The following is an 18142-nucleotide window of genomic DNA, read 5'->3' on the forward strand; positions in this document are numbered from 1 at the left end:
TATTATTCCACTAGAGGGTGCTAAGAGATCCCTTAATACAAATATTATATTTCAGATAATGATGAAAGAGGAAGTTTGATAAAAATGAACATTGTGAGAATATACATTCTTCTCAAGTGCACACAGGACATTTTAAAAGATAGACCACATATTAAGAACAGGCAAAGTCTCTACAGATTCAAGAAGATAGAAATCATACCAAGCATCTTCTCAGATCACAATGGCATCAAATTAAAAATCATCTACAATAAAAACAATGAAAAAAAAACAAACACTTGGAGGCTAAATAGCGTGGTATTAAACAATGGTTGGGTTACCAAAGAGATAATAAATAAATAAAAAGCATCCGGAAAACAAATGACAATGATAACACAACAATCCAAAATCTCTGGGACACCGTGAAAGCAGTCCTGAGGGGGAAGTTCATAGCTCTACAGGCCTACCTAAAAAAGAAAAAAAAAAGTAATAAATTATCTAACCCTGTAACTTTTTTTTTTTTTTTTTTTTTTTTTTATTTTCCTCTTAAAGTATTACAAAGGGTATTACATAAGTATCCTTTCCCCCCCCCCCCCCGCCCTTGACAAACCACTACCCTCCCTTACCCCCCAGTGTCTTATGTCCATTAGTTATGCTTATATGCATGCATACAAGTCCTTCGGTTGATCTCTTACTCCCCTCCCTCCTGCCCCCCAACTCTCTCTGGCCTTCCCACTGCAGTTTGACAATCAGTTTGAGGCAGCTCTGCCTCTGTATCTATTATTGTTCAAAAGTTTGTAATGGTCTTTATTATCCATGAATGAGTGAGATCATGTGGTATTTTTCCTTCATTGACTGGCTTGTTTCACTTAGCATAATGCTCTCCAGTTCCATCCATGATGTTGCAAATTAACCCTGTAACTTAAAGAACTAGAAAGAGAGCAACAAGAAAACAAGAAAAGCCCAGAGTAAGCAGAAGGAATGAAATAATAAAGATCAGAGTAGAAATAAACAACACAGAGACCCCCTCGCCCAAAAAAAAACCACATGAAAGGTCAATAAAACCAAGAGCTAAATCTTTGAAAGGATAAACAAGATTGATGAGCCTCTAGCCAGGTTCACCAAGGAACAAAGAGAGAGGACCCAAATAAATAAAATCAGAAATGAAAGAGGTAAAGTAACAACCGACCCCACAGACATACAAAGAATTGTATAAAAATACTACAAACAACTCTACTTCAACAAACTGGAAAACCTTGATGAAATTGACATATTCCTAGAGAAATATAAGCTTCCAAAACTCAATCTAACTACGGATGAAATTGAAACAGTAATCAAAAAACTTCCAGCAAGCCCTGGCTGGTTTGGCTCAGTGGATAGAGCATCAGCCTGTGGATTGAAAGGTCCCAAGTTCAATTCCAGCCAAGGGCACATACCTCAGTTGCAGGCTGGATCTCTTGCCCTGATCAGGGCGCATGTGGGAGGCAATCAATGAACAGGAGTTTCACATCGATGTTTCTCTTTCTCTCACATCCATGTTTCTCTTTCTCTGTCTCTCCCCCTCCCTTCCACTCTTTCTAAAAAATCAATTAAAAATATCCTTGGGGGAGGATTAACAAAAATAATAAATAAATAAATAAATAAATATGCAAACCCACCTAAAAAAAAAAAAAAAAGCTCCAGCAAACAGAAGCTCTGAATGGGGCAGCTTCACAGGGGAGTTTTACCAAACGTTCAAAGAAGAACTAAAACCTATCCTTCTCAGACTATTCCAAAAAAATTCAAGAGGAAGGCACACTTCCAAGGTTTTTCTACGAAGCCAGCATTACCCTAATCCCAACACCAGATAAAGACACTACAGAGAAAGAGAATTACAGGCCAATATCCCTCATGAACATAGATGCTAAAATCCTCAACAAAATTTTAGCAAATCGGGTCCACCATTACATTAGAAAGATCATACACCATGACCAAGTAGGATTTATTCCAGGGATGCAAGGCTGGTACAATATCGGCTAATCAATAAATGTGATATGTCACATAAGCAAATTGAGAGACAAAAATCACATAATCATATCAATTGATGCAGAAAAGGCATTTGACAAAATTCAACACCTTTTCCTGATAAAAACTCTCAGCAAAGTAGGAATAGAGGGATCATACTTCAACATAATAAAAGCCTTAAATGATAAACTACAGTCAACTCAATGGGCAAAAACTAAAACCATTTCCCCCAAGAACAGGAACAAGACAGGAATGCCCACTTTCAGCACTCCTGTTCAACATAGTACCGGAAGTGCTAGCCATAGTGATCAGACAAGAAGAAGACATAAAAGGCATCCAAATTGGAAAAGAAGTAAAATTGTCATTATTCGCAGATGACATGATATGGTACATAGAAACCCTAAAGAATCCATCAAAAAACTACTAGACTTAATAAATGAATTTGGCAATGTAGTAGGATACAAAATTAACACCCAGAAATCTATGGCTTTTTTTATACACCAATAATGACCTCACAGAAAGAGAAACTAAACAAACAAACAAACAAACAGAAGAAAAAACCCAACAACAATCCATTTATCATTGCAACAAAAAAAATATACTTAGGAATAAACTGAACCAAGGAGGTAAAAGATCTATATTCAGAAAATAACAGAAAGTTGAAAAAGAGATAGAGGAAGACATAAACAAATGGAGGAATATACCATGTCCATGGATTGGTAGAATCAACATAATTAAAATGTCCATACTACCCAAAGCAATCTACAGATTCAATGCAATCTCCATTAAAATACCAATGACATATTTCAAAGACCTAGAACATACTCTCCAAAAATCCATCTGCAACAAAAAGAGATCCCAAATAGCTGCAGCAATCTTGAGAAAGAAGAACAAAGTAGGAGGGATCACAATACCAAGATATATTATATATCTCTTGATATATGTAATATATCAAGCTATATTACAAAGCCGCTGTTCTCAAAACTGCCTGATACTGGCACACAAACAGACATATAGACCAATGGAATAGAACAGAGAACCCAGAAATCAACCCAGGCCATTATGCTCAATTAATATTTGACAAAGGAGACAAGAGAATACATGAGTCAAGACTGTCTCTTCAATAAATAGTGTTGGGAAAATTGGACAGATACATGCAAAAAAATGAAACTAGACCACCAATTTACACCCTACACGAAAATAAACTCAAAATGGGTAAAGGACTTAAACGTAAGATAGGAAACCATAAAAATCTTAGAAGAATCCATAGGCAGCAAAATAGCAGACATGTGTTGTAGCAATATCTTTACCTATATAGCTCCCAGGACAATGGAAACTAAGGAGAAAATAAATAAATGGGACTACATCATAATAAAAAGCTTCTGCACAGCAAAAGAAACCATCAACAAAACAATAAGAAAGCCCACTGCATGAGAGAACATATTTGCCAATGTTATCTCCGATATGATTTAATCTCCAAAATTTATAGGGAACTCATACAACTTAACAAGAGGAAGAAAAACATTCCAATAAAAAAATGGGAAAAGGACCTAAATAGACAATTTTCAGAAGAGGCCATACAGAAGGCCAAGAGACGCATGAAAACATGCTCAAAGTCACTAATCATCCCAGAGAGGCAAATCAAAACAACAATGAAGTACCATCTCACACCTGTCAGAATGGCTATCATCAACAAATTAACAGACAACATGTGCTGGCAAGAATATGGAGAAAAAGAAACCCTCTTGCCCTGCTGATGGGAATGCAGACTGGTGCAGCCACTGTGAACAGTATGATGCTTCCTCAAAAAATTAAAAATGGAACACCCATTTGACCCACTAATCCTAGGACTATATCCCAAGAAACCAGAAAAACCAATCAGAAAGGATATATGCACCCCTATATTCACAGCAGCACAATTTACAATAGCTAAGATTTGGAAACAGCCTAAGTGCCCATCAGCAGACAAGTAGATTAGAAAATTGTGGTACATCTACACAATAGAATACTATGCTGCTGTAAAAAAGAAGGGATTCCTACCATTTGCAACAACATGGATGGAACTGGAGATCATTATGCTAAGCAAAATAAGCCAGTCAGAGAAAGATAAATATCACATGATCTCACTCATTTGTGCAATATAATGAACAGCATTATAAACTGATGAACAAAAATAGAACCAGAGACATAGAAACATCAAACAGACTGTCCAATCTATGAAGGAAGGCTGGGAATGAGGCGTCGTTGTATGCATGCATATGAGCATGACCAATGGACACAGACAGTCCCGGGGTGAGGGCATGTGCTGGGGAGTGGTAGCAGCTGGGGAGAGGTCAATGGGGGAAAAGGAGACTCATGTAATACTTTAAACAATAATGAATTTAAAAATAAATAAATAAAAGGGAAAAAAGAATACTGTGTCACCAATTGAAAGAAAACCCAATATATAAATACCTTTTATGAGGTTTTTCAAAGGTTAATCATACAGTACAGGAAAATATAGAGGATAAAGTGACTTCCTCAGGACCAATATGGCCTGATCTGAGGAAAGTAAAATAGGATTTGACGTGTAGTGAAAATTCTATAGTTTATAACTGGGATCAAGATCACACATAGAAAAAAATAAGATGTCTATATATTTAAAGGTATAAACCTTGTATTCTTCTACAGGAGTTACAAAGAAATGGCTCTTCAATTGGTAGAGGCAGGCATCATTATTGCTGTCAAGATACTGGACCCAGGAAGGGTGGGTGAGAGAAGCAGACTTACTAAGTGGTGCCTCAGAGGACGAGGCTGAGAGCAAGCAGTGAAGAAGTACAGAAGTACAGGGAAAGACAGAGGGAGAGAGACAGCACAGAAGGAAATGCATTCAAGTGCACAAGGTGCAGGGAGATGGCTTAGAGTCTCTGGCCATCTAGAGGATTCTCTCTTCTTCCCAGTCCCTTTACTAGGAACACTGGAGCCTGCCTCACATTGGGGAAGTAGAATTCCCCAAATTTTTGAATGTGGTGACCCTGGAAAAGAGGAATCACAGGGAAGGTTCTAGAAAGGAAGGGTGGGAAGGTACAGCAACTGGTTCCTAATGTGAGCTTATTGAGGACTCAGCAGCATTTTAGTCTTGGTTGATGTAGAGAAAAATAGCAGACACCAGAGCAGGCCTGTGGTCAACAGGATGGAGAGTGGGGTGAAGCATGTGCCTGAGGAGAGTAAATTAGCTGGTGGGGAGTGGGCATGTAGGATGTTGGGTTAATCTAATATGGAAAATGCTTGGGACAAATTATACATTTTTGCTGAATCACTATCCACTTTGATGATGTTGGGAGCAGCAGGGAACCTGGGAAAATCCCATGGACAGGAGGGTAAATAGATAGTAAAGTTAGCTTTGGGGATGTAGTTGAACTGAGACGAGGTTTACTAAGTAATATGGAATTATTGACTTAAGGCGGGTTCTTGAGAATGAACACTGCGTTCCTTCCCTCAGGACACCTGCACCCACAGTTGGGATGTGGAGGACTTGCCAGGACAACACTAACACCCAGGATGGAGGCTAACCTGAGCTCACTTGCCACAGTGCTTCACAGAAAGAAATGGTACAGCAATATAAAGAGAGAATGCTCCTTCTTAGAGCAGAGTTAATGCCATGGGAGCAGCTGTTCCCCTCACTGGCATGGATGAGGGACTGTTGGGGGCAAAAATGTAGCTCTGAGATTTGAGGGCAGCCCCCAAGCTGGGATGAAGGCCCAGTTCTTGCTTGAAGATGATGATTTGGCAAAATACAGAAAGTCTCTGGGAAGCTGTAGCTGCGGTTGGAAGCAATTAGGAGGGATGGGACAGTCTCCTTCTCTGTCTTTTTCCTCCCCAACAAGAATGCTTTGATTCCAACAAAGCACAAGGAAATCTCAAAGCTGTTCAAAGGGTAAGATATTCTGGGCAACACCAGGAAAGTCACCTCAATGTAGGAAGGACTTAGTGACCAGAAAAGGGAGCGATATGTACAGCTGCTGGAGGACGTCAGAAAAGAAGCTGTGACACTCTCGGCCTCAGGCAGCGTCCCCATGACTTGGATCCAGAGTTGTCTGGCTGCAACACAGCATCCAGGGACAGGGACCTTCCATGTGGAGCCACATGGGGAGAAGGCAGCGAAGCAAAGCAGGTACCAAGAGCATACGGGGGCACTGAGTGTGCTGCATAAATGTGAGGTTCCCGAAGAAGGCAGACATCAACTCTGCCTTTCACCAGCCCCTTTAGGAGAAGGAGAGAGAAGAGGAAAAGGAAGAAAGATTCCCTAAAGTTCGACCTGAAGAAAGCAGCTGTTAGCACTTATGACCAAGACAAATCTGCTGAAGAGGAAAGAGTTGTGTGTCCAGGATTTTGAATGGGATACAGACCAATAAATTAATCCATGTGTGGATTTCTCTGTTTCTACACATGAGACTCCTTTAAAAGGTAATTGCTAAATATATATATATATATATATATATATATCAGTGGATAGACAAAGATGGGAAGATACTTGGATTTTTTTCTGCAGAATAGAAATGAGGATTTCTACATATAAAAGTACAGCATTGATAATAGCATGAGTCTCCTGTATTTACATTTCTAAGTGATACTCAATATGTTATACCAATTTTCATTATAAAGTTGCACAATACAGAAAGGACTTGCCAAGCTTCACAAAAGCATATAGATAAAAGACATTGTCAAATGCTTAGAAACAAGCAGCATCAAAGCAGAGCAGGGACAATGACAGTGACCACAAGCTTGCCCTCCCACGTTGGCTTGTATTGGTTGCCTGTGTTAAATGTCAAAGCTCTGAGAAAAGGGGAGTGGCTTCTCTCCTGAAAATGAGGGCCAGATGCAGACATTTCAGAAACCAACCAGAGCCCCCAGAGCTGGCAGACACCAGTGTGACGCTGCCATGGGCCCTCAGCTCCTGGGCTGTGTCATGCTTTGTCTCCTGGGAGCAGGTGAGTCCCTGAACACCTGGGCAACCCTTGGCCAAAGCTTGCAGGTCTTAGCTGGAGTCCCTTCCTAGATACAACAGCACAGGCACCCTCCTCGGCTACTCTAGCTCTGTCTCCTCTGCTCACAGGTCCCACAGAAGCCAAAGTGACCCAGACCCCAAGACACCTCATCACAGAGACCAAAAAGAAGTTGACAGTGACTTGTTCTCAGAATATGGACCACGAATTGATGTACTGGTATCGACAAGACCCAGGGCTGGGTCTAAAGCTGATCTATTATTCAATTAATGTTGATCATTTTGAAAAGGGAGAGGTTTCTGACGGGTACACGGTGTCTCGAGCAGAGAAGAGGAATTTCCCGCTGACACTGGAGTCAGCCAACATCAGCCAGACCTCTCTGTATCTCTGTGCCAGCAGGTAACCACAGCACTGCATGGCCAGCTGCTCTCCACACAAAAAAGGGCAGCCACAGAGCAAGGAGGCTCCTCCCTAGGGAGGCCCCACCCAACCAGGAGAAAAACCTTCCCCACCATCAGTGCCCATAGAAGTCCCTCCCAAGTCCCCAGCTTCTGGGGCTCTGAGTGATGCAGACCCTCTGCAGTGTGTCCTGCTCTCACTTGTTGTACCAATGAGCTTGTCAAAGGTCAGGCAGGACAAGCTAACTGTGCTTGGGCTAGAGCTGGGGTAAGGGATTCCTTTCCTAGACAAGGAATCGTATACACTCTGACATCCTTTCTCCTTACTGACCTTCACTGTTGCCCAAAGAACAGTCCATACCAATCCAAGTACTCGACAACATGTTGTCCCATATCATAGGTCCTATTCCTGGGTGTTTTTTCACCAGGGAAATAGCACGTTCTGAGTCTTTTGCTAAATCTGACATCTCAGCAAAGTGTCTTGCTGTCCACCAAAATGCCTGAGCCAGAGATGTCCTCTCCTTCCACACCTAATCCGTGGCCACACCCTCCACATTTCTAAATATTAAATTCTTTGCAAATTTTACTAATTTTTCTAACCTCATTGATAAAATCATGGTCCAGCAAACCTCATCTCTCATCTGGATTCCTTAACCACTTTCAAGTAGTCACCCTCCTTTCTAGTTTGCTACCTGGTTTAATCCACAATCTATTCTCTTGAGCTTAAAACCCATCAGGGTCTTCCATTTACCAGCTAAAGTCTCATGCTTAAGTTACTTCACAAGCCTCTCAGCTCCTTCTAATGATGTGGTGTGTGCATACTTGCCTATCATCCTAATGTGAACTTCCTCTTTCTACAGTTACCACAATTGCCTTCCTTTCTACCAGATATATTCCGCCTCTCTCGTGTGACCAACTATGTCCTATGCTGACTCACTCCTGGCTCATCACCTATAATGTTCATCTTACCTGAAGCACCTTCCTCTTCCTATTTACCTGGATTTCTACTAATAATAATTCTTCTGCATATGAATTGAGAAGTCATTTCCTCCAGGAAAATGTCCTTGAATTCCTGAGTAGTTTGGTTGGTTCCTCTGCTAGATGCTTGTATGACAGCCTGAACCTCTATCCTCATGGCAACTAACCCACTCAATTGTTTGTAATTTGAAATTTACACTAATAATAGACATTGAGGTTGATGAGAGCAAGGACCATGCCTATATTGTTTACTTTTAAAAAATATTCACCCTTATCAGAGTGCCTGAAGAAAGTGGTATTAAGTGAATGAGTGAATCAATCTTCTCTTAGATCAGCTCCCCAGCACCCCTCTCACTGGTCCAGAAGCTAAGCCCCCTGCAAAGTCTTCTCCCATACAGTTTGGGAAGATTCCAGGGGCTTTCACATGTGTATATAAAGAAGACAAATCATGTTTCTAGTGGAGTTTATTCTTCCTCTACTCCAGCCTCGGGTTTATTCTGTGCCATATGTCACCCTGACAAGGATTTGTTAATTCTCTTGGGTGCCACTGTACCGTGGGATCCTCTTCTTTTCCCAATGGGCCCTAAACTACCTGCCTGACACTGCTGAGGCTTCTGTTCTGTACCTTTTATTCACCAGGCAATGCAATCTGGCACACCCTATTGTTGCTTCCCGCAGGTTCCACCATCACTCCAGGTGTAGTTGACAGCAAAGGGGTAGCTCAATTAGTGAAAAACAAGATAAAAGCTTTTCCTTTTCTTTCTCTGTGTTGAGGGGCAAGATTAAAGTTCTGTTTCTTTTTAAATATATATATATTTTTTATTAATTTCAGAGAGAATGGGACATGGAGAGAAAGTTAGAATCATCAATGATGAGAGAGAATCATTGATTGGCTGCTACCCACATGCCCCCTACTGGAGATTGAGCCCGCAACCCACGCATATGCCCAAGGCCTGAATCGAATGGGGGACCCTTCAGTCTGCAGGTCAACACTCTATCCACTGAGCCAAACTTGCTAGGGCTGCAGTTCTGTTTCTTGATCCCCAATGTCTAGCAGAGACTGAAATGAAAGTCTCACTGAATCACATACATTCCTCTTAAACAGTCACTAAAATTGTAATTATAACATGGAATTGGGGAATGCAGAGAACCTCATCCAGGGTACAAATTCTGGCAAAAAAAAAAAACACACCCAGCTGTGCTCCGAATCAACTCATACCTCCAAGAGCTATAGTTTTGTGAGTGGGTTGGTCTACCCTTCACCCTCCTTTTAGGAGAAGCCACTATTTTCTCCCAGTTCTTTGTTTGGAATTGCCTACAAGTTCCTTTAACATGAAAAATAGATATGAAATATGTTCTTAGTTGAATAAATGTATAAAAGAGTAAAAGGAGATGTCTAAGAATAAGAAAATAAAAGCATGGAACAGAAAACATATTCTAGACCTGGGCTGAACTAGGAGAACAAAACATCTCACTGTATGGATTAATATAAGGAAGGTAAAAAGAGAGCACAGGATGGATCGAATGGTGTATATCTGGAGAAAGAGTTAAAGAGAAAATGGGTGTGGATGTTACAGCCATTTCCCTTCTATGTCTCAGTCCTCACTGACAGATTGGCCTCAGTCATCCAACTGAAGGGGACAGAGCACAGTTAATGTCAGTTCAGGAGAAGGGACACTCTGGCATGGCCTTCCCAAAGAAGGCTTGTTGAAGACAGAAGAGTCAGTGGAATGAATATAAATGTGAAGATTTGAGTAAATTTGTAAAAGCAATTTTGAGGAGGTGTTGAGGGAGACACTAGAAATGATAATGCTTCATCTGGGCTGTGGAAATAATTAGAAAACTTAATCGCTCTACGTTAATAAAAATTGGTGTGATGCTGAAACAATGTGCAAGGAGATAGGATTTTAAGCACCTGAAATTAATATAGTATTGTACAGTCTGTCAACTGTAATTGAAAAAAATAAATAGAAATTTAAAGTTTAAGAAAGCAACAAAAATATGAATATACTTCTATAGACCTTATTTAAACAGAGGCCACCAGCTACTTTCATTCCAAGATGACAAGTGGTACATGAAAATCCCTTCAGGTGCTATGGAGAAAATGGGCATGGACGCTTCTTGTCTTTGGAAGGTAGCTTTGAGCACAGACATATGGCAGAGATGATTATGTCACAGGCTGGCTCACTGGTACCCATGTCTTATTTGAGTAACACCAGAGCTAACACAGACACCCCACCATGAACTCACCTGCCAGGAGCACTGGGGCTTCTATCTGATTTGTAGCCCTTTATCTCCTTAGAATAGGTGGTACATGGGAACAAATAGGATGTCCTTGAACTTGGTATGCCACACCCCTACACTATAGGTCTTTCTCGGGTGGTTAGACATCAGTGTCACACCTAAATTCTCTCTTCAGGTACCAGCTCAATTCATCCACAGTGTCTGTGGATGCTGATGTCACTAAAATCCCAGATAGTAAATTTCCGGGTCTGAAAAGAAGGCATCTCTATGATGTGACCAAAATATGTACTATGACCTATATGTGCTGATTCAGACAAGAGCCAGGAATGAGGCCACAATCAATCTATTAGTCCGTTGGTGTCAGCGAAAGCAACAGATGGGAAGTCTCTAAGAGATATGGCATCTTTTAAAGTAATACTGAGAATCCCTCTTAACCTGCAGACATATCTAGACATATCTGCCAACAGTTAACCCACAACACTGCTCAGCACTGCCTCTCTTCACAGAAAGGGCTGACACAAGGGGAGAGGTGGCTATGCCTTCCTGAGCCCTGCCCCTACCAGGGGAAGCTACTGCCCCCCAAAAAGCCTTTCTCACCTCACCTTACTGGAGACAGTAAGAGTCCATCCCAGGATGGAGGATGGCCCAGACTCTTTATCAGAATTCACCTGATACCAATCTGACTTCCCTGGCACCACCTGCTGGAGGGTGATTCTCTCTACCTTAAACACAAGGTGGTCCTCAGGGCCTCTGTCCAGGGCCCCACAGGCTTTCTAGTCCATTGCATTTGCCCATCCCCACCACTCTCACCAGCAACAGCATTGGACTCTCCAGTCCTACTTTAATTTCCATTCAAACTGTTTTTCTAATTTCAGGTCTTGGTCCTGAATTTCCCTTCTCAGGGCTCAACACCTTATTTGGAGTTATTTTATAACTGCATTTTATTGGAAACTGTCACCTAACTACCATCAGATTGCACACACCGTTTTCTCTGCCAGGTCCACTTAGCAAACACATTCTTACCCTTCAGACCTCATGATTGCTTCCCAGGTTCCCCAGGAGGTCTCTGGTCATGCACACAGAATGGCAAAGGTTTATGACACAGACCTGGTAAGGATACACAGCCAGATCATAAGGGAAAAGACCTAGGCAGAGTATGGAGGAATCTATATGAGATGTCCTACACTCCCTCCCTCCAATGAGGCTACACACTTTCACCTCAGCTATGAAAATGCAGTAACTTGTGTGCAGTGTTGCTGCCCAGAGAAGCCCACCAGAGACTCAGCACCCAGATATTTTTGGTGGCTGGTTTTATGGACTGAATTGCATCCACTCAAAATTCATATGTTGAAGTTCTATGCCCCAATATCTCAGGATATGACTGTATTTGGAGATAAAGTCTTTAAAGAAGTAATTTATGTTAATGAGGTCATTGGAGTGGGTCCTTTTCCAATATGCCTGGTGTCTTTATTTAAAAAAAGAAAAGAAAATTAGGACCCAGTCACACACAGAAGGAAGATCATGTGACAACAAGGGGAGAAGATGGCCTGCTATAAGCCAATTTGTTCCTCTGAAAAAACCAATCCTGTTGATGCCTTGATCTTGGACTTCTAGCCTTCAGAATAGTGAGAAAAACAAATTTCTGGTTTTTGTCACCCACTACGGAAGCATTAGCAAACTAACACAGGTGGTCAAACAGGTACCCTTTCCCTGGCACATCCCAAAATTCCAGACTCAAAGAAGCAAAGTGGGTGTTCAACATAAACCACATTGTGCCAGCAGCCTAGACACAATGAACTAAACAGCAGGGACACTACTGAAATCCAGATACCCAGATGCAATCCCAGAGCCTACCCTGTAAGCAGGTCCTTCTAAGATAGCTGTCTCAGGCTTGCTATGCTTTTTTCTACACACACACACACACACACACACACACACACACACTGACATTCCTATGAGGAAAAGGGGTGGCTTTAGCTCTAGTCTCTCTACTATAAATTCTCTTAGAATCTGAGGATTGCTGAGGGATCATGAGTGTGGGCAGGGACAATGACATCAGAGATGATCAGCCTGTAACCTTGGCCTCAGAGAAAATACATTTGTGTCTCAAACCTGCCATGGGACTCAGGCTTCTCTGTGGTGTGGCCTTTTGTTTCCTGGGAGTAGGTGAGTCTGGGAAGTTGGTGGGGAACTCCTAACTTATTATTTCTAGGCCCTGGATACAATACTTTTCCCTCATCAAGCTTCTTGATGACCTCCTTCTTACCTCCTTTATCCTCCTTTCACAGGTCTCATGAATGCAGAAGTAACCCAAGTCCCAAGATATCTGATCAAAAGAAAGGGAGAGAAAGTGTTTATGGAATGTTTACAGGATATGGACCATGAAAGAATGTTCTGGTATCGACAAGACCCAGTTCTGGGGCTGCAGCTGCTCCACTTCTCATATGGGGTTGACATTTATGAGGAAGGAGATTTCCCCGATGGGTACAGTGTCTCCAGGAAGAAGAAGGAAGACTTCTCCCTGATCCTGGGGTCTGCCAGCACCAACCAGACATCTGTGTACCTCTGTGCCAGCAGTATATCCACAGCGCTGGCCAACCACATCCTCTCTGCACAAAAAGGGCATGTGCCAGAGGGAGGTGACCCTAACTCAGGGCTGAGTTACACCGGCTACTTTGAACAAAGGTGGCCACTCAGTGGAACCAAGCCCATGGGCGTACAATTTGGCCTGCAAAGCACAGGATATTTTTCATGCCCCATGCACCATCATTTCTGAATTCGGGGCCATTTCGAAGTTAGTCTGACCAGACTTGTGTATTATCCCCAGACTAAATTCATGAGACTCTACCCCAGTCAGGAGGGAACATCCTCACACATATTTACATGGAAGAAGCTCTGTTCTATCATTTTTTTTTTTTTTTTTTTTTACCAATTTTTCTCTTCCTGTCTTATTCTTGTCCCTTTTACTGTCATTTGCCACTTTGCTCCATGTCTTTGCTCTTAACCAATGTTTCACTAGGGGGCATCACACAAGCTAAACTCCTCCTTCAGATGAATTTTATTCTCCCTATGTTGATTGAGAAAGCATGTGGAATTTGAATTCTGTTTATTCAATCTAAAATTAGAACAACTCTAATAAAAAGCAATCATTCTCCACGCTCTCTAAGTGGTCACTAATGTTTTACTAGAAACAGGTAAGGAATAAATTATGATGCAGAGGTTACAAAAATTAGGTTACTTCTGTACACATGATCATCTGGAAAAGTATCTGTGTATTTTAAAAATATATTTAATTGATTTCAGAGAGGAAGGGAGAGGTAAAAACATCAATGATGAGAGAGAATCATCCATCTGCTACCTCCTGCACAACCCTCAAAGGGAATTGAGCCAAACCATGACCTTCTGGTTTATAGGTCGACACTCAACCACTGAGCTATTCCAGCCGGGCATATCCCCGCATTTTAAAGAATGAAACATCTATCCTGTCTGTAAATAGTAATTGAGTCCTTTGGGAATACAAGAGAAATACTTTGCTTGGAGCGATGGATACACGATGCAGTGTGCAGATGATGTTTTGTTGAGTTATACACTTAAAATCTGTATAGTTTTGCAAGCCAATGTCACCCCCAAGAAATTCAGTGAAAAAATAAACAGAGTAAAAGATTATAACTTCAAAGAAGAGTATTGGAAAGCTTGGTAGAGTTCACAGGTGTGTGCATTTATCAAAACTTATTTAATGTTACTTAAGAGTTGTGTCTTTTACTGTATGCAAATTTACCTTTAGAAAGAATCATAAATAAATATTGAACATTAGTTAATTATATGCATGCTTAAGTGTTTAAAAGTGAAGTATGCCTTTAATTAACTTTTAAATGTATCCAAAATGTACATGGGTAGATGGATAGTTTTATGATAAAGCAAAAAGTAGCTTTATCAAGGTGGTAGAATCTAAGTGGTGGGCACATGAATGTTCAATATAAGACTTTAAACTTCTATAGAGGTTTTAAAATTCTCATAATAAAATGGGAAATAATAATGAGGCAAATATGTATGTTCTGATATAAACTAAACTTTTCAATGTATTGTTAAGAATACATTGTTAATAAAATAAGCAGAAAGGTATAGGAAGACCAATCAGATACTTGTAAACTTGAATAAGTCAAGAATATTTCTAGTAACAGACACAACAAACTTATTGACCAGTTGCTTCTGGGGGAGGTACCTTACTTTTTGCTCAGTTTTGTGTTTTTTGAAATTTTAACCACGTGCATGAATTCAAAAATAAATACATTAAAATTATACGATAACAGTAACCATGACACCTCTGAAAGAAAAGTCTAAAGACACGAGTGCTGTTTGAAGACAATGAAAAGAGAGAAGAATGTCTTTGCTATTGTTTTATAAAAGAAAGAATACCACTGAGAGGGAAAGATTTGGAATTCTTTAAAGACTAAGAGTCACTTGGTAATTTTTAGGATTTAGGATGAACTAGAAAAAGATCTTGGGTTATTTTGGCAGAAATTTTGATATATTTGATTAAATTTTTAAACTGTACCCTTAGATGTCAAGAAAAAAATGGGGTACTCTATACCTTTCATCAGTATACTAAGCAGGGTTTGTCTTAAATCACTCACTGCCTCTGGCACCACCCTTAGATGTACAGGCTGCAAACACACACACATACACACACACACACACACACACACACACACGCCATAGCAGAAAGGGTTACTGAAATATTGTTATTTCTAACATGCTGCATTTCCTTGATCATAAGGTAAATTGTTTTTCCAGTTTCATATTTCCAAAATATGAGTAAATCCTGTAATCTATATTCATTTCTAATGTAATATTAACACCACCTAAAAATAGCCATTATGTTTTTAAGAGTTCATCTTACTCAGTGGTTCTCAACCTTCCTAATGCCGTGACTCTTTAATACAGTTCCTCATGTTGTGGTGACCCTCAACCATAAAATTATTTTCGTTGCTACTTCATCACTATAATTTTGCTACTGTTATGAATCGTAATGTAAATATCTAATAGGCAGGATGTATTTAGGTGACCCCTGTAAAAGAATCGTTCGACCCCCAAAGGGGTCGTGACCCACAGGTTGAGAACCGTTGTATAATTAGATGGACTTTCTGAATCAAAGATATAAGGTAGGTTAGTTTTACAAGAATTTGTTTCTAAAGGTCCTTGTTTCCTTTATGGTGTTTGGCCTGTCATTCTCATTCATTCACCAGATTTTATTAAGTTCAGACAACTGCAAAGTGAGACCATCCTTGACGGTATTGATATTCACATTGGGTTTTGAGGTCACATAGACATGGACTTGAGTTTTGCCTGTGTCACTTACTCTTGGATTATGTGAACTTGGGTAGATTATTTAAGATCTTTATGTTTTCCTCATCTGTAAAAATAGGATGATAGTGCCTAAGCAGCCTAATTTATAGGCTGAAATCATACATGTGAAGCATGGAGTAAGTGCACAAAAATACTGGCTCCACCTTTATGAACAATAAAGTATTTTATTTGGAGGGAGGAAAACAGGAGTAGAGGCCAGTTTACTAGAGTATGGGTTGAGGGAGGAATAATGGGGATGGTTTGGGACAATGAAGACTCAACAGACAGTGGAAATTCTGAGTTATAAGATTCCCTCATATTCTAAAGTTTTACTTTAGTTATTTGAAGTCAGTGCTGCATCCCATTTTTGCTTATACCCAAAGGGTAGCACATACATGGCACTGAATAATGATGGATGGAGAGGTGGTGGACATATAGTGGATGATGGCAGTGACATACTGGGATACCTTGTGAGTGAAGAGTTACACAGTTCCACTAGGGGCAGACTAATTTTCTCCACATTTTGCAGAAACTCAATTTCCTATTTACATGAAAGGAACTACACAGTGGTGAGGAAAGATGACATTGAGTTTGACTTCTCAGTGTCTTTTCTCATGTAAGAGGAGAGGATATCACCTAAAGATGCTGGCTTTCCTACTACTTCTCCTAGGACAAGGTACAAGCCTTATTGGGTGGGGAAGTCTGGGATTAATATTAATGTTGAATAGAGGAGTAGAGGGTCTGAGGCCACCAGTTAGAGAATGGGGGGAGGAGGAGAGGGAAGATGTTGGATTATAGGATATGACAGAATAACAGTTGGAAGAACAAAATGGAGGCAGTGCCACAGGGTTCTTTGGGAGCAAAGGTGACATTGGAGCAAATAGTAAAAAGAGCTTCCTTCCTGGGTACAAGGTGGTCATCGCTCATGGCTTTCTCTATCTCCCTGCAACCAGGCTCTGTGTTTGGTGCTCTCCTCTCTCAAAAGCCACTCAGGGACATCTGTCAACGTGGAACCTCGGTGACAATCCAGTGTCAGGTTGATAGCCAAGTTGCCCTAATGTTCTGGTACCGACAGCTTCCTGGACAGAGCTTGACACTGATTGCAACGGCAAATCAGGGCTCTGAGGCCACTTATGAAAGTGGATTTACCAAGGACAAGTTTTCCATCAGCCGCCCAAACCTAACGTTCTCCATTCTGACTGTGAACAGTGTGAACCCTGAAGACAGCAGCTTTTACTTCTGCAGCGCTGGAGACACAGTGCGGGGCACAGATCAGAGATCTGAGCAAGAACTTCAGCTTCCTCCTGCCCATCTCCCTCCTCCCCAGTTCTCATCCAGATGAGCTCTGTCGAGGCAAGCTGGAGGGAGGAAACCACAGCTTCCAGGCAGAGACAGATGTTTGTGTGTTTGTGGGTAGTTATGAGTATGAATGTGTAGACTGAGATGGAGAGAAAATGTGTGGGACTAGCTGGAGGGCCTATCCACAGACACGAAAGGTGGCTACTGGGAGCCTGAAGATAAATTCCTCCAGAAGAGTGCTTAGAAATGCTCAGAAAAGACAATCAAATATAGTTTGCCTTCAAGTGACAAGTTCATAAATACCCTTTAACTATTTCATCTCAATGCTATATTTAGTCTGTTCTCTATCAATATAGTTCAGAAAGCCCTTAGTCATCTTGATAGCATACTGGCCCATTGCACTCATGGTATTATGCTGACTGTTCTTTGTGAATAGAAATTATAAAGCACTCTAGATGCCTCAGTATATGACATATGCAGACCAGAACAATGTAAAATCTGCAAAAGTTCAGGGAACTGCCACATTGGTGAGCTTTTAAGTAGTCCAGATGTGTGGGACATGTCAGAATGTTCCCTCTAATATGAGAGATAAGTCTTATTACCATCTACTATGCAATAAGAAGTGCAATAATTCGTGGGCTTCTATGGACTTTGGAATTAACATATACTGCAGTTGGGTGTGCTGCTTGGGTCCATTACTACATCATCTATAAGGCTGGCCCTGGGTGGGCACAAGAGAGTTGTGTAGCAGAAACAAGGTTGGGATGAAAGCGGCCCTGCCACCTGGGCCAGAGACCACGCAGGCTCAGTTGTTCTTGAAGTGCCTGAGGCCAATTGGGATGCTCTGTGAAGCCCTTGGCATTCCTCAAGGCTGATGCAAAGAGTTTGGGTGTAAAGCCATACTTTTTCCAC

The 18142-nt window shown here is 41.0% G+C and overlaps 1 gene segment (V, D, J or C); it reads left to right on the forward strand.

Moving 5' to 3' along the window:
* Window positions 1–6901: 6901 nt before the first annotated feature.
* The window catches only part of LOC139016272 (T cell receptor beta constant 1-like), a 36944-nt gene continuing 25703 nt past the window's right edge, over window positions 6902–18142 (forward strand). Inside the window, 2 exon segments of the C gene segment in view lie at window positions 6902–6950; window positions 12874–13161. Coding sequence covers window positions 6902–6950; window positions 12874–13161 — 337 coding nt within the window.

Source organism: Myotis yumanensis, unplaced genomic scaffold (genome assembly GCF_028538775.1).
Source record: "Myotis yumanensis isolate MYYU_CA2020_CCGP unplaced genomic scaffold, mMyoYum1.0.hap1 SCAF_9, whole genome shotgun sequence".
Lineage (NCBI taxonomy): Eukaryota > Metazoa > Chordata > Mammalia > Chiroptera > Vespertilionidae > Myotis > Myotis yumanensis.